The sequence below is a fragment of the Rosa rugosa genome, chromosome 2 (assembly GCF_958449725.1).
Source record: "Rosa rugosa chromosome 2, drRosRugo1.1, whole genome shotgun sequence".
Lineage (NCBI taxonomy): Eukaryota > Viridiplantae > Streptophyta > Magnoliopsida > Rosales > Rosaceae > Rosa > Rosa rugosa.
The window spans coordinates 71,742,513-71,763,151 of NC_084821.1; the positions used below are offsets into that span (position 1 = coordinate 71,742,513).

The following is a 20,639-nucleotide window of genomic DNA, read 5'->3' on the forward strand; positions in this document are numbered from 1 at the left end:
TCACTCTCACACAGGCTTATAACCCTAGAAAGAAAATTAAAAAATAGCCAACTCCTTCCCTTACGAGTTGGAGCTCACACCACTAGTAGAATAAGCCGAATTGTCCTTCTTGGATGTCTTTGTCTTCTCAAAAGCCTCAACAAGCTTACCAACCTTCTTCTCACCATAAGGCAGTAAAATCCAGAGCCTAAAAACTAAGGCCCATTAGAAGGCTCCAGACAAAGCCGCCGCTCAGATCTTGCCCTACAACAAAGCCGCCGCTCTGCAGCCTAGCCGTCATGACATCAGCGTCGTTGTCGGACTCAACGCCCTGTAACGCCGACTTGGTAACCCTGGAGCTACCACCGGCCTTCCAAAACCCAGAACTGACACACAAACTGCCATGAACAGCACCGCCGGTTCTAGCAAACCAAGCCGTCGCCCCAAAAAGAACACCGATCCGGTTGCCAGCCCACCAAATCCAACCGCCAGAGAGCCTAGAGCCATCACCTCCTCGACGCCAATCCCGCCATGGCAAAACCAGAAGAGGAAACGAGAAGAAAGAGGGTGTCACGCCCCGAATTTTAAATACAATTAAAATCCGAAACATGAATTATACAACTTAATAGAATAAACGTCCTGAATTTTTTTCTCACAACAACCACACTTCACACCTCTTAATAATACATCTCACAATTTACAAAGCTGTAAACTGAAACAAAAACTCTAACCCGCACGATCTCCGCCTTGATCTTCCTGACCTGTAGGATTTCCCGCTACACCATTTGAATTTAATAGTGCACCGGGAATTGGCAACAACACAAAACCCGGTAAGCTTTAAAGAAATCTTTAAAGCTCGTATGAGTAAACAAGAAAGAACTGTTGATTTTAAATTACAATTCTTATAACTCGACAACACAACCAACAATCTCAACATCCACGACGCAAACGTCAAACCAATTCAATATCACCACTTTGGTCCTATCTCACAACACTATCACCACTTTGGTCCCATCCCATAACACGTTAGAGCTCTAACTGCCTCGTTACCTCTGACACCTTGGCCTAGGGTCAAGCAACGGCAAAAATACTTCGGTTAACACTATAACCGTCGCGCTTTGGACATCCCCGTCCTCAGCACCATATACTTCGGTTAATAATAAAACGTCGCGCTTTGGACATCCCCGTCCTCAGCACACAACTTCGGTTAATAATAAACCGTCGCACCTTGGACATCCCCGTCCTCAGTACACAACTTCGGTTAATAATAAACCGTCGCACCTTGGACATCCCCGTCCTCAGTACACAAACACTCCGGTTATCCTTAACCGTCGAACTTCGGACACCTCGTCCTCAGAATCCTACTTTCTCCAACTCTATACATCCTCCAATGTAAATCTTGAATATTAACAAGAACTCATCAATCATGTTCATCACATAAAAATATGGTAAGTCACATGTCAATTCATAATAATTTAATCATCCCAATTCCACACTCTTCAATGTCACACCATTCACATATAATCACGTAAATATATATATACGTAATTATCCGCTCAGGGATAATCACTAATACCAACTATAGTTCACATGCAATAAAACTGAGAAATTCATTTGTATAGTAAAAATCATTTTACTTACCCATGGACCGTAGTTGATCAAGTCCATATGATTTTAAAACAAATATTTATTCCATAAATATTTTCACGCAATTACGACAAAATAAGGTAATTAAATTTATTCGGTTCGTAATATGAACCACGTGAGGTTTACTCACCTCTAATCCAGCTGCGTCTTCTAAAAAGCCAAATACATCAATCCGAATCGTCCACCAAATCAATCCGTCGATAACCTAATCCAATAATGATCTTAACTTAGCCAACAACTCATAAATGTAATTAAACGACGATCCAACGGTCAGATCTGAATATAATGATGATCCAACGGTCGGATTCAAATTAAACGATGATCCAACGGTCGGATCTGAATTTAATGATGATCCAACGGTCGGATCCTCACGGATCGCCCTTAGGATCATCCTCCAAAATTATCACGAAGATCCAACGGTCAGATCTTCCTGAATCGCCCTTACTAACATCTCCACAAAATTATATGAAAATCCGACGGTCGGATTCTCACGAATCGCCTTCCGAATAACTATTTCTCAATTATACGAAGATCCAACGGTCGGATCTTCGCCCGTGACCTCACAAAGTCATCGGGACAGTCATACGATCAACATACTAAAATTTGAAGTAAAACCGATGGTCTGATCTTCACAGATCGTAAACCGAAGATAAAACGTAAAAAACCGTAAATAGTAACGTAAAAACGTAAATCCACTATTTATCAACTTTTTCTAACATGACCATGTTATATATCAAAACGCTCGTAAGGATGCGTAGATCATCACCTAGATAATAAAAACTCAAAATATGGTCGAATACGCCGCCACAAGCGGCGGTCAGTGGGCGGTCAACGGCGGTCAACGCGGCGGTCAACCACCTCCGATGCAAAAGTCGTCAACTACAAACTTGTTCAAAATGACGAGTTGATCCACTTTCATAACTAGCATGAAGTCTGAAAACGAAAGGAAGTGGTCGGAAATTACCTAGAACAGTCGAGGTGGCCGGAAAATTTCCAGAATCCGGCGAAATTTGCAGAATCCGGCAAGGCTTGATTTCGACGTCAAAACTTCAATTTCAGGCTTCGATTCCTTCTAGAGAGTTGTTAAGAAACTCAAGACGAACGCATTGGTTCAAGAATCACAGAAAAATATGGTCTGTAGCTCGAGATATACCGATCGAAAGCTTCGGTGGTCGGAAAATTTGCAGAATTTTGCAGAATCCGGCGAGGGCTCCGATCGACGTAAAAACTTCAATTTCAGGCCTCGATGCCTTCTAGAGAGTTGTTAACAACATCAAGGGGAACCCACTGGAAAAAGAATCAATCAAAACGATGCACTACAGCTCGAGATATACCGATCGAAGCTTCGGTTTTTCGATTTGATCGGGTCTGGCTTCCAGCCGCCACCACGAGTAGCGCCGCCGTGCAAGGCCACTTCTGGGAGCTTCAGGACGTTGAGGCGAGCTCGTGGGTGAAGTTTGGTGAGGATTGTTGGCCTGTAGCTTGAGATATCAAGCTTGGAACCAAAACGAGCTCAAACCGGGCGGAGCTTCCCGCCGCCGCTGGTGGCCGTGTCGTGGTTCAAGGCTGCCACCTGCAGCTGCGCAAGGTCGAGGCGAAGCTATAGGAAGTGTTCTGGTCTTGATTGGTGGCCGGTGGAGTGAGAGAGAGTTTGGAGAAGTTTTGCTCTGTTTTGGGTGGTTTCGGACGTGAGAGAGAGAGAATTCGTTTCTTAGCTTAATTGATTCGTTCTTCCACTCATGCATAATCATGTTAAAGCACCGGCCTTCAAATTATGCAATTGTCCACTAACCTTAAATCACGGAACCGGTGTTTGCCACCAAATTGTTTGATTAAAAAAAACTAGGTTATTACAATCTACCCTCCTTAAAGAAATTTCGTCCCGAAATTTAAGCGCAAGTTAATTGCTCTCGATTACAGTTAACCTAACCATCGAATCTCCATCTTTCCCAAAACTGTAGTAATCTACAAAACCACAGCCCTTTGTATAAAAATACATTCCTATGGCCACTAAATCCTTTCATCACAAACGTAAACTCACACAACGAGAATTCACAAATGAAATCCTCATCCCCACTTAAGTCATCAACATGACATTCCTTCACCGCATCATTTCTCAAAATTACAACACAACAATTGCCTCAAGCAACCCACACTCAAATCACCACGTGGCATTGCACATATAGCTGTTTTCACACAGATCGTCATCCTGTACTGGCATACAAGCACAGTAAACACTCCCACAAAGCGTTTCGCTTCTCAATTAGCATCACTCAAAACAAATCATTCTCAAAAGCACGCCAATAAAACATGTCACCCAGTGATGATGACTTGGGCTTGCTCAATCCTTGGGCTAAGCATTAGGGCTGGCCAATTGGGCCGAAGAAACCGAACCATTCACATTTCGAACCGGCCCGAAACAAGTTGGGTTTAACATTTGGGCCTACCATTCGGCCGAACAATTGGGCTTACTATTTGGGCCTACCAATCGGCCCACCAACTTTCAGCTCGACTACGGTATGAAATTGTACATACCGTATATACGTATGCATACCGTACAGACCGTATATATGTATGTATACCGTACAACTGTATATACGTATGCATACCGTACAGACCATATATACGTATGCATACCGTACAAACCGTATATGCGTCCGTATATCAAGCATATACGGGATCCAAAAATATTTGTAGGAGGTAAGGTTCGAACTCCAGACCCCCTAAACCAATGCTTCTCTCCCAACCACTGAAGCAAGAGCTGCTTTCATTAATAGAAGCACACGCGTTATATTTATTATGTCCTAAGCGAACATAAATAAAATATATCAGGAGGCAAGTCTCGAACTCCCGACCCTTTAAACCAATGCCTCGCTCCCAACCACTGGAGCACAAGTTGTGCTTAATAAAATGTGTACAAATTTTATACTTATTATGTCATAAACGAACATAATAAAAATAAACGAGAGGCGAGGTTCGAACCTCAGACCTCTTGTACACGAACTTTACACTCAACCACTCGAGCACGGCTGCTCACGTTATTATTCATACCAATCCTTTTATTTAAACCAACTGTTTCAACTGTTTCAACAATTCGGCCCAAAACATCCAAGACTGTTTCTGAAACTCGGCCCATCAGGCCTCCACCCACAGCTACAGTGATGCCTTGATCCGAGACAGGCCCAAGTACGGCCCACTTGTGTCACGGCTTATCCCTTCCGTGATTTACGGCAGTCAAATCTGCTTTCGGCTACAGCTGTCTGCCACAGCGCCTCGAGATTCCCTCGGTCCCCTTACACGCTCAACACGCGCCAACAGCTTTTCCGGGTTTCGGGGCGACTTTAATCCAACGCGTGGATTCAAATTCTGAGATCGTTCATCCAACGGTGGAGATCTGCTCACCTTGTTCTATAAATAGGTGCATTCTGGAGACGCGACTGTTCACTCCAAAGGAAAAGAAATTTTCTTCCGAGCTCAAGCCTTTCTCTCTCAACTCTTCAGCCTTTCTCTTCTCAAATCCCCAGGTTTTTTTCACTCTCAAATCTTCAATCCTTCTCTCTCAGATCTTTTCTTCCATTTGAAGATTCGATCTCTTCTTTCCTCTGAACTTTCAGATCTCCAATACCCCTTCATCGACCTTAATCCTTCTAAGGTCAATCTCCCACAAACACTCAACAACTTCGTTCTTCAATTTACACTTCCTCTCAACTCATCACCATGGAACCACGAACTCTGCAACTAATGGAGCTACAAACCCAGCAACAAATCGAGGATGGAGGAAACAACCAAGCAGCCGGGAGTAGTGCCAACACAGATTTCTGGCGAAGCCGTGCCAGGTGGGTTCCTACTCCAGATCAAATAAGGATCCTCAGGGATCTTTACTACGACAAGGGAGTTAAGACCCCAACTACAGAGCAGATTCACGAGATCTGTCTCCAGCTGCAACAGTATGGACAGGTTGAGGGCAAGAACATTTATTTTTGGTTCCAGAATGTCAGGGCTCGAGAGAAGCAGATGAAGAGGTGCAATCAGGCTGCTCAAGTGCCCATGGGAACTAGTTCTCCTGGTACTGGTGGATCCATTGATCTCAATTTTGGGTCCACTGGTTCTACTGGTGCTGGTGGATCCATCGACATCAATTTTGGGCCAGCTGGTGGATCCATTGACATCAATTTTGGGTCCACTAGTTCTACTGATGATGGTAGATCCATTGATCTCAACTTTGGTTCCACCTATTCTACTGGTAATGAAGGATTTCTTGATTTAAATTTTGTTTCATATTCTTCCTCACACTTCAACACTAATACCAGTACAACTCTTTTGGCACAACAGGAGGACAAACATCCCTGCAACAACGAGGAGGAGATCACCAGGAGGTTGAAACTCTTCCTCTGTTCCCCGTGCACGGCGAGGACGTCTTTGGTAACCCGAAGACTACTTCTGAGGAAGGTAGCGCATTTGGTTACTATTCTGGTGGCTCAGGCGGTTACAACAGTGGCTCTAACGTTTCTCTTGAGCTCAGCCTCAACCCATCCGGAGCTACCAATTAGGCTTAGTATAGCGTAGTTCCAATTTCCTTTTTGTAATATTAAATCAATAAGATGGTGTGCATGTATGTCGTTTCTTCTTTTTGTTAAACCAACAACAACACCAAGGATCAACCTTGGTCACCCAATACTATTTTCAAAACCATTGACAACTCTGCTGCACACATCAATCATAATGATTTATCACAAACAATCAATTAAGTTGCACAGAGGTCAAGCTAGTATCCTCTGAGTCAAACCAAACACAATAATTTCGTCGCTAGAATTAGGGATTAATAAAGCTAAACACTTCCTGAGTTAACTAGGAAAACTCACATCCTTAGAGTTACTCGTGCTAGTCATATAAAATCTCAACCATTCCCTCTAAAACATGCTCCATCAAACTTACCATAATTCAACCCTAAGATTTCACGATTCATACATCGAATCAACTCCATACCGCATAGTAATTCACTTGAACCACTATGGATACCCAATCATGTCACTATCATCAATACCCAAAATTGTATTTAACCATTTCACCTAAAATCCATAACCATAGAAACACACTCTCGTCCAAGATCATTAACAAAGAGTTGATTCTAATTCTCCCCATTATCTATCAACTAAAAATCAAACTCTATTTCAAAACTTTAAGTGTCCCGTCTACATAAACTTAAAACACAAAACAACCTCAAATATATAGTCGTTCGTCTCAATCACTCAAACACGAGATCAAACTCCTTTCTCACAACTTAAACCCTGCTCATCAACTTACAAACACATGGAAGAATTAACCACAATAATTCATCCCCAAACCGCAATACTACCCACCACTCCACATGAGTCAAGAATCAAATCAAAAACATCTGTATATCCAACCTAATAAGGCAAAAATTCCATCAATTCATACTCGTATCCACACTAGGTACGTGCATAGGCCAACATCATGCCTTCAACCAAACACCTCAACATCCAAAAGAACCTCACTTCCATAAAACAATCACCCTAACTCAATAGAGTTAAATCCGAAGGTTTCCATCCCTTAAAGATTATAACTCGCGGTAACTGAACTTATTCAAATACGAACCTACAAGACAACTCTGTAGTTCTAAGTACTACTCCTTCGAATATTCAACACCTAAGAAATATAGTATGCTTGGCTAATACACGTATAACACTTAAAACACAATATAAGTCAAATACAAGTCCATATTAACCAAGTCAATACTACAGGGAAGGTGTTAACGTTCCTAAAACGACTTAGCGGCCTAAACAACTTCCAACACTCACACATACCCAATGACTTAGCCAATACCGAAGAGCGCACGATGGGGATCCGCTGCAGACGGGCCATCACTCGGAAGGTATTGACACGTCACCAAATATGTACCTTACGCTCTGATACCAAACTGTCACGCCCCGAATTTTAAATACAATTAAAATCCGAAACATGAATTATACAACTTAATAGAATAAACGTCCTGAATTTTTTTCTCACAACAACCACACTTCACACCTCTTAATAATACATCTCACAATTTACAAAGCTGTAAACTGAAACAAAAACTCTAACCCGCACGATCTCCGCCTTGATCTTCCTGACCTGTAGGATTTCCCGCTACACCATTTGAATTTAATAGTGCACCGGGAATTGGCAACAACACAAAACCCGGTAAGCTTTAAAGAAATCTTTAAAGCTCGTATGAGTAAACAAGAAAGAACTGTTGATTTTAAATTACAATTCTTATAACTCGACAACACAACCAACAATCTCAACATCCACGACGCAAACGTCAAACCAATTCAATATCACCACTTTGGTCCTATCTCACAACACTATCACCACTTTGGTCCCATCCCATAACACGTTAGAGCTCTAACTGCCTCGTTACCTCTGACACCTTGGCCTAGGGTCAAGCAACGGCAAAAATACTTCGGTTAACACTATAACCGTCGCGCTTTGGACATCCCCGTCCTCAGCACCATATACTTCGGTTAATAATAAACCGTCGCGCTTTGGACATCCCCGTCCTCAGCACACAACTTCGGTTAATAATAAACCGTCGCACCTTGGACATCCCCGTCCTCAGTACACAACTTCGGTTAATAATAAACCGTCGCACCTTGGACATCCCCGTCCTCAGTACACAAACACTCCGGTTATCCTTAACCGTCGAACTTCGGACACCTCGTCCTCAGAATCCTACTTTCTCCAACTCTATACATCCTCCAATGTAAATCTTGAATATTAACAAGAACTCATCAATCATGTTCATCACATAAAAATATGGTAAGTCACATGTCAATTCATAATAATTTAATCATCCCAATTCCACACTCTTCAATGTCACACCATTCACATATAATCACGTAAATATATATATACGTAATTATCCGCTCAGGGATAATCACTAATACCAACTATAGTTCACATGCAATAAAACTGAGAAATTCATTTGTATAGTAAAAATCATTTTACTTACCCATGGACCGTAGTTGATCAAGTCCATATGATTTTAAAACAAATATTTATTCCATAAATATTTTCACGCAATTACGACAAAATAAGGTAATTAAATTTATTCGGTTCGTAATATGAACCACGTGAGGTTTACTCACCTCTAATCCAGCTGCGTCTTCTAAAAAGCCAAATACATCAATCCGAATCGTCCACCAAATCAATCCGTCGATAACCTAATCCAATAATGATCTTAACTTAGCCAACAACTCATAAATGTAATTAAACGACGATCCAACGGTCAGATCTGAATATAATGATGATCCAACGGTCGGATTCAAATTAAACGATGATCCAACGGTCGGATCTGAATTTAATGATGATCCAACGGTCGGATCCTCACGGATCGCCCTTAGGATCATCCTCCAAAATTATCACGAAGATCCAACGGTCAGATCTTCCTGAATCGCCCTTACTAACATCTCCACAAAATTATATGAAAATCCGACGGTCGGATTCTCACGAATCGCCTTCCGAATAACTATTTCTCAATTATACGAAGATCCAACGGTCGGATCTTCGCCCGTGACCTCACAAAGTCATCGGGACAGTCATACGATCAACATACTAAAATTTGAAGTAAAACCGATGGTCTGATCTTCACAGATCGTAAACCGAAGATAAAACGTAAAAAACCGTAAATAGTAACGTAAAAACGTAAATCCACTATTTATCAACTTTTTCTAACATGACCATGTTATATATCAAAACGCTCGTAAGGATGCGTAGATCATCACCTAGATAATAAAAACTCAAAATATGGTCGAATACGCCGCCACAAGCGGCGGTCAGTGGGCGGTCAACGGCGGTCAACGCGGCGGTCAACCACCTCCGATGCAAAAGTCGTCAACTACAAACTTGTTCAAAATGACGAGTTGATCCACTTTCATAACTAGCATGAAGTCTGAAAACGAAAGGAAGTGGTCGGAAATTACCTAGAACAGTCGAGGTGGCCGGAAAATTTCCAGAATCCGGCGAAATTTGCAGAATCCGGCAAGGCTTGATTTCGACGTCAAAACTTCAATTTCAGGCTTCGATTCCTTCTAGAGAGTTGTTAAGAAACTCAAGACGAACGCATTGGTTCAAGAATCACAGAAAAATATGGTCTGTAGCTCGAGATATACCGATCGAAAGCTTCGGTGGTCGGAAAATTTGCAGAATTTTGCAGAATCCGGCGAGGGCTCCGATCGACGTAAAAACTTCAATTTCAGGCCTCGATGCCTTCTAGAGAGTTGTTAACAACATCAAGGGGAACCCACTGGAAAAAGAATCAATCAAAACGATGCACTACAGCTCGAGATATACCGATCGAAGCTTCGGTTTTTCGATTTGATCGGGTCTGGCTTCCAGCCGCCACCACGAGTAGCGCCGCCGTGCAAGGCCACTTCTGGGAGCTTCAGGACGTTGAGGCGAGCTCGTGGGTGAAGTTTGGTGAGGATTGTTGGCCGGTAGCTTGAGATATCAAGCTTGGAACCAAAACGAGCTCAAACCGGGCGGAGCTTCCCGCCGCCGCTGGTGGCCGTGTCGTGGTTCAAGGCTGCCACCTGCAGCTGCGCAAGGTCGAGGCGAAGCTATAGGAAGTGTTCTGGTCTTGATTGGTGGCCGGTGGAGTGAGAGAGAGTTTGGAGAAGTTTTGCTCTGTTTTGGGTGGTTTCGGACGTGAGAGAGAGAGAATTCGTTTCTTAGCTTAATTGATTCGTTCTTCCACTCATGCATAATCATGTTAAAGCACCGGCCTTCAAATTATGCAATTGTCCACTAACCTTAAATCACGGAACCGGTGTTTGCCACCAAATTGTTTGATTAAAAAAAACTAGGTTATTACAGAGGGCATAAGCCCACCAAACACCCCAAGAGGGGATAGTGCCAGACACACCAACCCGAGAAGTCGATGGACCAATTTCCACGCTCGATCAGTTTTGCGGCTAGGCAAAACCCTAGCAGAGCAAAAAGTCGCTTTAGAAAATTAAAATTGATACCTTTGCTCGGTTATTTCCAATGCTAGTAAGAAATAGAAAGTTAAACATTATGTTGTTGGTGTCAAAATATATTCATGAACATCCACTCGAGAGGAGAGCGATGACTTTTCTATGGTAGGGATATTCATTAAAACATTTTAGTGTTAAGTTGTTAACCCAAGACAAATCAGCATTCCATTTTCATTTCTTTAGAATCTGAAATTGTGAAGCCCTTTTTCTTTCTTCCGGACATTGTGACGGCTCAAATTCTTAATTCATTTAGCAAAGAAATTCTTCCTACCATAGTTGGTTTTTGATTTTCTCTTTTGGACCCTGACATAGATATTGCTCAATGTAAAATGAAGCCAGCGAGAAGAATGTAACCCGTACAGCTTGTAAACTACATAACTTCATCATGATTATCAAATCATCAACTAGGGTATGGTTGCAATTCAACATATCATCAGCATTCAGAAGAGGATTTATGTACAAGTATAATCCAGGACCTGCTCTGGATTTCCTTATTTAAAATAGACATACCAGTACACAAGATTGCATGAGAAATAATCCAACATATATCATATATTGTTCAGATCCAAATGAATTCGCATTCTACAATTAACTAAAAATTCGAATCTTAATTAGCATACATGGCTATATAGTTATATATAACAAGTAGTCAAGTACTCTATGAGATTATGGATGCTCAGAGGCTTAGAGACTCAGAGCAATGAGGGAGAAATGTCCATAGGAAAAGGATTTCCCAAGACATTGTCCATGTAATAGTGGGTGGGATGAGAAGCATCCATCACCACAAACTGCATATCCTCCGAAGGCTTCCAATGCCGTTTCCTTTGGTTGATAAACCAGTTGTTTATTTGCTTCTGGTCCAGACCTGTTGATTCTGCAAGAGCCAACTTCTGGGACTCCTACATAGATAAAAATTAAGGGTACTTCTCATTCTTGAGGAACTAATACAAGGGCAGTCAATGATAGATAATTAAACTGTGGAAGTAGTACTTACTGATGGATAAGGCCATTTGTAATGTCGGCTCCACCAATCGAGCAACTGCTGCCTGGCCTCTTTAGGCAGCTTGCCTTTCTTCCTCTTCTTCATGAACTCCTGCTTCAAGCTACCCAAGTATCCACTGTACTTGCGCAGAAGCTGACCTTTGAGCTCCCTATCTTCTGCTTGCGGATCTATCAAGCTGTTATTCACATCAACCTCTTCTTCAGATGATCCATTATTGTTCCTATCCATACCTCCCTCTCCACAACCTGCTCACCATTCATGATAATTTAAACATATAAATCTCCTGTAACTAAGTTGCTACCTACCAGTTAAGAACTCAACCTTTAACATTGTACTTTGGGTTGAAAAAAGAAATAACAAATACATACTAATTTTGACTATTAAATATTGAACTCATAATCTCTTCTAAGAATGATGAGCTGAATAAGACCATGCAGATTATTGTATTTAAAGTTCCAAACATCTACAGCACATGATACTTTTCACTGTTTTTAGGTAATCTAGGTCAAATTTTTGTATTATTAACTGCTAGCTCTAGTCACATACTTTAGGACCTTTGTACTTGTACAGCTTTCTCTTCAGAGAATCACACTGACTTCTTAGAGTTCCAAGGAAAGTAAATACTTTGATCAAAAGTTCAAAAGCACCAGCTGGGTTAAAATAGTACTCATTATTTCCATTATTCCTATTGCTAAAAGCTTATGAATATTTACAGGTTAATGTTCTACCATGCATAATATATTTCATGCACAACCACAGATTATAGGGAACAAATAGGATACATAAGACAGAATAGTGAATTTAACTGTGTTTCTTTTGCTGACGAAATTTAAAATAAAGGTAATCATGAGGAATATAATTGGGAATGCCAGAATGGAACTACTTTTGAGTTTTTGTACAGGTAAAAAGTATCTGATGCAAATAGTGTTTGTTTCTTTGCTTTCTAGGGCAAACTTTTTAGACCCACAGATATTCTGTTTTCATACCCAACAGAAAATACAACCTCAATCCCATGCAAAAACTACTTACCAAATACTTATTATACTTGTGTGTGAAGCTTAAGTCCCAAGAATACCTTGTCTTAATAAAAAGGAAGAATATCATAATCTTTAATAAGGAAGAATATCATAATCTTTCTATGTAAAAATAATCAAGTGAACAAACACCCTGATTTCATACAGAAGAATGTTTCTGAAACAAATTTGCATGACTATTATTTCAACAAGATTTTTTTTCTCAATGGATCTCTAAAAAAGAAACTCTTGCACGTCAATCTAGATTAAGAAGAAGAATATAAAGTATTCTTCCCAAGGCATAATAATCAAGATCTAGTGAAACAAGCTATATATAGCTGATGTTTCTAATAGCAATGTAACAGAAAGAAGCTCCTGAGATCAAATGCTATCTGTTAAACCACCTCATTAATCCTATGTTCATTGTACATTCTAATTGCTTGATCTAAGCAATATATTATCAATTACACTGTCCTCTATTTATTTGTGTAAATAGTGGAAAGTGTATTACTATCACAGGTAATCAAATAACATGCCTACTGGTAAAAAGAAATGAATAAATAATAAAACCAAAATTTTATTCAGAAGAGTTCCAGCATAGATACCGCTTCAGGAAATTATCCACATATAGCTCGATGATAAGCAAAATACTGAACAGAATTCATATTATAGGAGCCAGAGATGCAACTGTGGCAAGGTTAGCAAGATCATGGAAGAATGCACACTCAGATTTGTTAGAGTTGCAATATTGGTTAATGAAGTCGAATACACTTTGGTCTTGCTAATACGTACTTTCTTAGCTAATAGATATTTTGAGGTATACTTTTTCTTCTTGTGCCATCCATCATAACTACATGCATGGTTCAACCTATCCATGGATTAGCAAAACTGAGTTACTCATAAAGTGCAAACATTAATTGCTCATGTTTGCTATCTTCATCCCAATTTGCAAAAATTACAAAGTGCAAACATTAATTGCTCATGTTTGCTATCTTCATCCCAATTTGCAAAAAATTACAATTAGTCACCCAAAGTCCAACATACAATTAGAGATCTTGACTTAAATGATTATATGGGATTTAGTTCAATTAATTAGTTCCTAGTCAAGTCTTGTTTAAACTTACTTGTATGACGAACATAATTAGATTTTGCTTGTTGAAGCATTTAATAAAATTACAGATATTGTGACTCAACTAATTATCGTAGAGGATTAGCTGAAACCTTTCTAAAAACGAGATCAAGACACAGTATTGAATTTAAAAGTTCAAACCCTAATTCAGAAAATATTGCAATGTAATAGATGAAGGAAACTCCTTCCTCGCCTCTCCCTTCAAGATCCAGTTGTAATTAAAGCTAAATACAAATTCTCTCACTGCTTGGTATGGGAACTAGGCTTCAAATTGATTAACCCTAATATCTAGCTATGTACGTACCTGAAACGGACTAGCAAGTAATTTGTCTTATATGTTTTATAGGTGCAACAATTTGTCAAAATCAGTCAGTACTAAAAAGAGGTGAGGAGTTCAAAAGAAACATTAAAAAATCTCAATATCAAATACCGACACACCAAAAGAAGAAACAAAGCAAGAAAATACAATCAATGACTTACAACTCCGTCTGTATTATACTATCAGTAACAACATTTGCCCAGAAACCTAGCAAGTACTAATAGTAGTTTATTTTTTTTCGATGATATATAAGCACTAATAGTAGTTAGAACAGAACTTGTTTATTTTGATACAAGGAACCCAGCAATGAAATTTAGTACGAAATTAAATGAAAATAAATAAGTAAATAAACAACGAAGTAAGTAAATCAAATAACTAAATACGCTCGTACTTTAGGACTCAAGCTATCTATTGGCTATATAATAATATCAAATAATAAACCTGACCTTGGAAACATACACACCCCATGCATGCTTGTTATTATAATCTTTAAATTCTATATAATTATAATAATCAACGGATCAAGCAAAGCGATAAAGATCTTGCTAGCTAGCTAGCTAGCTAATCTAAGTCAGACACACAAAAGACTGACAATTATTAAAGAGCAACAGTGTGAGAGATGGGGAGAGAGGTCATGATGATGATGATCTCACCAGAATCGGAAGCAGAAGAAACGGTGAGGGTTTTGAATTGGGACTCGATCTTCTTTAAAAAAAGCATCGCTTCCTTGAAGGGTTTGGAGACCTCTTGCTCATACTTGATCAGCATCTCACAGTAGGCCTCCATGAACTGATCCAGAGCTGGATCTTCACCAAGGGAACCATGTCCATGTGTACTTCCACTACTACTACTTACCATCTGACCTATCGTCGTCGCCGACTCGCATGCTTCTTCCAGCCTCCCCACCACCTCCGGTGGCGCCCCAACCTGCTTGTCTCATTTCAAAACATATCAAGACTCAGATCCAGAAATACCATAATTTCCATGAGGTTTTTTCACCGAAAAAAAAAAGGTAAATAGTAGTAGTACAAGTCTTTAGGGTCCTGAGTATAAAAGCGATGTATATATATTGACAAGTAGGAGTTTGAATTTGACCTTTTGACAGTTGATGTAGGCGGCCAGTAGACGGTGATAGTGAGGATGAGCCATGATCTTTGACTTGATATAAGAAGACGAAGAGGAAGAAGAGCTTCCATGACCACTGTTGTTGTTGTGATCCATGAAATAACAGCCTACCGCCGCTGCAGGGTTATTGCTATGGTTATCAAGAGCAAAAGATGAGCTGCCGCCGCTGCTATTGCGGGTTTGGTCTTGCTGATGATTGTTTTGGTTTGGAGGTAGCAGAAGAAACGGACTGTTATTCGAGTGAAGCGAGTGATGACCATGATGGTGCTGGGAGTTAGTAGTCATCAGAGGCATCATCATCGTCATCGGAAACAGCCCTCCGCCGTTAGTGTTAGTACTGTTATCTCCAAACGCCATCGAATTAGTGCCATTAGCGCCACCCTGCATTATCTCTGGATCTCTTTCTTGACAATTTTCGCAATTCTAGGTTTTGCTAGCTACAATAATGGTAATAATAATAATAAGAATATTGACGAAGACAACACACAAAGTTTGTATATATCTGCAAAGGCTCTCCCGGGTTTTAAGCTACACGAGTTTCAGGCTTTATGCAGGAAAATCCTAAGTTAGTGATAGTGGTAGTAGTAGTGGGGGTAGCTTTTCTCAATTTGTTGGGTCTGCCAAAGCCTGCTTCAGCTGGTTTTCACTTGAAGAGTGCTTGTTTTTATATAAACAAGCTAGATAGCAGTAATGAACAGTATTTTCCCTCTGTGATAATCCTAGTAGGAAATTCAGTGATCAGAGTCCGCACGCGGTGGTGGTTCAGATTGAGTAACAAGCACAGTAAATCTGAGTTCACTGGTTGGTTGGAGTTGGGTTGATCATGTGAATGAATATGTGTGAAAGCAGAAAGAGAGAACTGGGACGTGTGAAGAAGCAAAGCTTTACCTTCCCGATGAAAACACCCTCACCCTCTTTACTTGCACTGCCATTACTGGCAAAGAATTGAGAGAGAGAGAGAGACGATCGATCAAATCGAGGAAGAGCCAAACAATTGCCTAATAGTATAATAGTATGTAGTGAGAGAGAGAGAGAGAGAGATTGGAAAGAATCACAGTCTAAGCTGTTCACTCTTATCTCTCCCGCTACTGTATTGTGTAGTCTACACCCTTTGCTTTTTCTTGTTTACTACTGGAGCTTGATGGCAATCTGTCCACTCATTTAATATTCGCACTTGTCTTGTCCTCTTCTTCAATCTCTCTAACGCCAATATTTTCTTGTCAAAACCTTTAAGATGTCATAAAATTTAGAAAGTAACTAGCTAATTTCTCCTGCGCGATGCGGGTTTATTTACTTGCTAAATTTTATACTGTTATTAATTATAAATTTATATATTTCATAAGTTGGTTTTCCCATAATGATGGCGGTTCATACATCAGACTCATTATCTATAACTATGGTTACTCTAAATCTGCATCAATAAAGGAATAGAAGAAGGTCGAAATTAGTGACGGTGAAGTTATAGGTTCATAAATTATAATGGATATAGATGTTGTTTGTATCTTCACATAATTTTCATAAATTAGTAACAATAAGAGCATATGACATTAGGAGGGTTATATCATAGTATTCAGTGAAAGATTGCAGGTTTCTTTCAAAACAAACATATATAGATCGTCAACGCATTATTTTTCACTTTCATATTCTAAACCAATTTCAAAGAATTCATCTTGTTCGTGCTCTTTAGTATGAAAATATTACAATCAAAATAAAAAACCAACTTGAGAAACCAAAAGAAACTTATAAAAATAAAAAAAAAAGGAATCGAAAATTAAATATCTAGATTCTTGATCTTCTTTCTTAGATGGAAAGCTCTTCAGTTCCCTATCCCCCTCTTTCTGGCCGAGTCGCGCAAAGAATAAGAACAATCGTCCCTGTCTATCTCTCTCTATCACTCGGTGCTAGTGAAAGAAAAGTGAACAACAAACAGAACGTAGTAGAGCAAAATAAATAATAAAAAAAACAAATAGAATCGCTCAGCTCCCTCTAGACCTGTAAATGGACCGGGTTCGGATCGGATCGACCTAAATCCAAATCCGTTTACTAAAAAAAAAATTCGATCCAAACCCGCTCCGTTAACCCGGCGGATCATTGATACCTCGATCCAAATCCGTACCCGTCAGATTAACGGATACCCGATCCGCTAATCCGATCCGTTTATAATTTCAAATATTTTTAAATTTTAAATAGTAATATTAAATTTATATCATAATTTCTTATAAGATATTAATAAAATATTAAAATAACATGATCTACATGAAGAGTATCACCAAAAATAAAATTACATTGTCAAAAATAAAATTACGAAGACTGCCTCTTAGATTTCTGCAAAAAAGTAATATTAGAAATCTTTAATATTTTATATTTTATATTTTATATTTTTAAAAAATAATAATATATTAATAAAAAATAATATTTATTTATTACTAAAACGGGTCGGATCATTAACGGATCGGATCGACCTAAATCCAAATCCGATCCGTTTATTAAACGGGTTAACGGATTCGGATCATTAACGGATCAACGGATCAAAATGTTCGATCCAAACCCGTTTAATAGCTACGGATCTGGAGCGGGTCCGGATCAAAATCCGGTCCATTTACAGGTCTAGCTCCCTCTGTCGTTTGGTAGAGCAAAGAAGAGAAAACACTCTGAAATAACTTAGTAACACAGAAGACTGACACCTGTCAAGAGTAATTAGGTAAAATTCCAAATAATGCAAGGGCAAAATGGTCTGGTTACTATTAAATGAATAGTATCAACACACATTCTATTTTAGTAAAATTTTAAAGAATGTAAGGGCAAAATGGTCTGTCACTATTAAATAAATAGTACCAAACCCATTTTACTTTAGTATATATATAATATTAAAAAAATAAAGATCGAGAAATCTAGATCTGAAAATGAATTTTTTATTTTTGACACTCATAAAAGTATTTTACAGTACATTAATATACTAATAATCTAATGCATTAAGTAGACTTTATTCAATATAGAGATAGAATAATTTGATATAGAGATAGTAGTCTCAAACTAATTTAACAATGCATATAGTTAGTTTACCTCTTAATCAAATTAATTTACTTGATGTATCTTAGACAAATCCCAACACTTATTATGAGTCTTAAAAAAACTCAATTTCAATATAAATGGATTCATCCGTTTAAGTAGTTTGACCTACTTTGTGTTGAAATGTACTAAACATGTCTTTTTTCTGTGATTTTTTTTTTTTTTTTTTTAGGCTTGTGTTCATGGAGTCATGGAGGAAGATATAAAACCTATACTTATATATATGTGGTGAAATTGCTTTACGAAGCAAGCAAGCAAAAAAAAAAAAAGACACATCTGTAAATAATAATGATATCAATGACTCATGGCCGGCTCTCTTGATATTGGACCAAAATAAATATATAGTGCACCTGTTCCTTAAATTCTTTTAACATATAGTTTAGACTTTCTCATAAATTGATTATTAATGATATATTCAATGTTGTTCAAATTTTCACTTTTAATTTTATTTATTTTTCAATATTATGTAAAAGAAAAAAAAAATTATTGTAGGGGCATATATAGACTTCTCCCGTAGTAAGCCATTTAGACAATTAAGATGTTATATTACCATAATGTCAAATTGAAATTTTGAAGACAATTTTATGGATGACCCAAAAAAGTACAAATATATGGAACCACAGAAGCTAGCACAAGCAAATCTTCATCTGCATGCCATGCATATATCCTTCGTATAACCTATTAACCTGCCTTCCAAGTTCAATGTGTTATAATCCTCAAATATTTTTTTTTTGGCCGGTATCCTCAAATATTTTCATTTACATCTCACACTTGGAAACAGTGATCGATATCCCAGTTTCAGACGAGACAATAGAGAGAAGAGCAAATATGGGAGCTAGACCCAGATAACCTTTTCAGTCTTCAAGGGTTTGGTCAAGTGAAAAATAAACTGACAAAGTCTTTTCTTTCTTTTTTTTTCTAAAGCAGGTGTAAATGTAAAATGTCTCCATCCCATCAAATTATATCTCTTAATTATTACAATATCTGGTCACGGTCATAGCATCGATCTAAGCTGTAATTATTCAGCACAGGAAAAAACTGGGGTTTTGCTGCAGCTAGAAAATAAAGCTGGTAAAGTTAGTGGGACAGTCCGAATGTCTCTTCCTGAAATCTCTCTCTAGCTTCTAGCTAAGCTAGGTTCTTGGGTTGGCGAGCTAGGTTCCATTTTTTCTCTCTCCCACTAAAGCTAGAAGCTCCATCATGTATGGCCCTATGAAGCTCCCGCTGCTCCACAATCCACTCGATCCACACCTGATGTGAAAAATCGCAGAAAAGAAAGCTCCAATCAATGGAGAACAAATTGTCTTTTTTTCATTGTCTCACTGCATAATTCCTTTCTTATTTTTCTCGCACACTGACACACTTCGAATATATAAGACGTATTTCGATTTTAAGTTAATTATTGTCCACGAAGTAGTCCTTAAGTTAATGACTTAATATTATACATGGGACTGATGGGAGCACTAGCAATGGTATATATAGAAAGAGAGAAGTAGCCCTCTCTGAACTACCCGGTAATTGTTAATAGTTGATACTTCCCACTTTCACAGTTGACAGTTGAGAATGCTCTATAAGCTAGATGTTCTTTAAATTTCAATGACTTGTAAATTTGTATTTACCCTGTGGAAGACATTGTTGAATCTTCTAGCACTGTGATGAAACTTGTTCGACTTTGCTGCCTCGAATATGTTGCATAATACCCAGTTTTTAAAATTTTTAATTTTTAATTTATTTTGCAGAATACCTAGTTGGAGGAACTTGTTGAACCTCTTTCATTTTTCTTTTTCTTTTTTTTTTCATACGCTTTTTTCACAGTTTACTGCTCCAAATTTACTCTCAAATGATCACTATGCATTTTAACTTTTCAAGACGTTAGTATGTCTCTCAAACAGAAACTTGAAACATAGTTCCTTTAAAAAAAGTAATGTTTTTGAAAAAAAAAAATCATAAAAGGAAAAGTGTAAGTGAAAAGAAAAAGAAAAAGGAGAAGGTAAAAATCATCACTTGTCAATCATTATAGAAAAAAAATGAAAAATCAACAATATTATTGGCAAAAAAAGATAATTAAGTTAGCAAGATTGAAATTAAGGAGAACATATTCAGTGCACCGACGTGTACTTACACCAACAGGAATGGACGGCTGAATAACATTAAATATATTTTTTTGTTATTAAAAAGAAATTGCATATATTAATGGTTGAGATTTGCTGGATCTGCTAATTCACTTGCATCGCCGATACATAGAAGAATTTTCCGAAATTGTGTTATTGTTTATTTTTTTCTCACATCATGAAGGGAAATCAAGTAGATAGAATGATCC

The 20,639-nt window shown here is 38.5% G+C and overlaps 2 protein-coding genes and 1 long non-coding RNA gene across 5 annotated transcripts; 1 reads left to right on the top strand and 2 right to left on the bottom strand.

Annotated features, from left to right (window-relative positions):
- Window positions 1-553: 553 nt before the first annotated feature.
- On the bottom strand, window positions 554-10,325 carry LOC133733610 (uncharacterized). Of its 3 annotated transcripts, XR_009857796.1 has the most exons (4): window positions 9,609-10,325; window positions 8,775-8,849; window positions 1,757-1,831; window positions 554-755 (listed from the first exon to the last, which is right to left on the bottom strand). It is a non-coding gene; the product is annotated as an uncharacterized LOC133733610 (long non-coding RNA). The 3 variants fall into 3 exon arrangements; XR_009857797.1 differs by lacking the exons at window positions 8,775-8,849; window positions 9,609-10,325 and adding an exon at window positions 2,591-3,094; XR_009857798.1 differs by lacking the exons at window positions 554-755; window positions 1,757-1,831 and adding an exon at window positions 7,428-7,773.
- On the top strand, window positions 3,148-6,920 carry LOC133734235 (protein WUSCHEL-like). The gene is made up of 2 exons (XM_062161872.1): window positions 3,148-5,869; window positions 5,959-6,920. The coding sequence occupies exons 1-2, from the start codon at window positions 5,344-5,346 to the stop codon at window positions 6,174-6,176; spliced, it is 744 nt and encodes a 247-aa protein (XP_062017856.1). The 5' UTR covers window positions 3,148-5,343; the 3' UTR covers window positions 6,177-6,920.
- An 858-nt stretch (window positions 10,326-11,183) lies between the features above and the next one.
- LOC133729950 (homeobox protein knotted-1-like LET6) lies at window positions 11,184-16,316 on the bottom strand. The gene is made up of 4 exons (XM_062157575.1): window positions 15,221-16,316; window positions 14,779-15,052; window positions 11,656-11,909; window positions 11,184-11,560 (listed from the first exon to the last, which is right to left on the bottom strand). Exons 1-4 carry the CDS (start codon window positions 15,635-15,637, stop codon window positions 11,354-11,356), a joined length of 1,152 nt encoding a protein of 383 aa, XP_062013559.1. The 5' UTR covers window positions 15,638-16,316; the 3' UTR covers window positions 11,184-11,353.
- Between the last annotated feature and the right edge of the window lie 4,323 nt (window positions 16,317-20,639).

Coding starts and splice junctions, on each gene's coding strand:
- LOC133734235 (XM_062161872.1), top strand. CDS start 5,344: ATGGAACCACGAACTCTGCAACTAATGGAGCTACAAACCCAGCAACAA. Junction 5,870..5,958: donor TGGTTCCACCTATTCTACTG/GTAATGAAGGAT, acceptor TTGGCACAACAG/GAGGACAAACATCCCTGCAA.
- LOC133729950 (XM_062157575.1), bottom strand. CDS start 15,637: ATGCAGGGTGGCGCTAATGGCACTAATTCGATGGCGTTTGGAGATAAC. Junction 15,053..15,220: donor CCTACATCAACTGTCAAAAG/GTCAAATTCAAA, acceptor TGAGACAAGCAG/GTTGGGGCGCCACCGGAGGT. Junction 11,910..14,778: donor TTCTTCTGCTTCCGATTCTG/GTGAGATCATCA, acceptor AATGGTGAGCAG/GTTGTGGAGAGGGAGGTATG.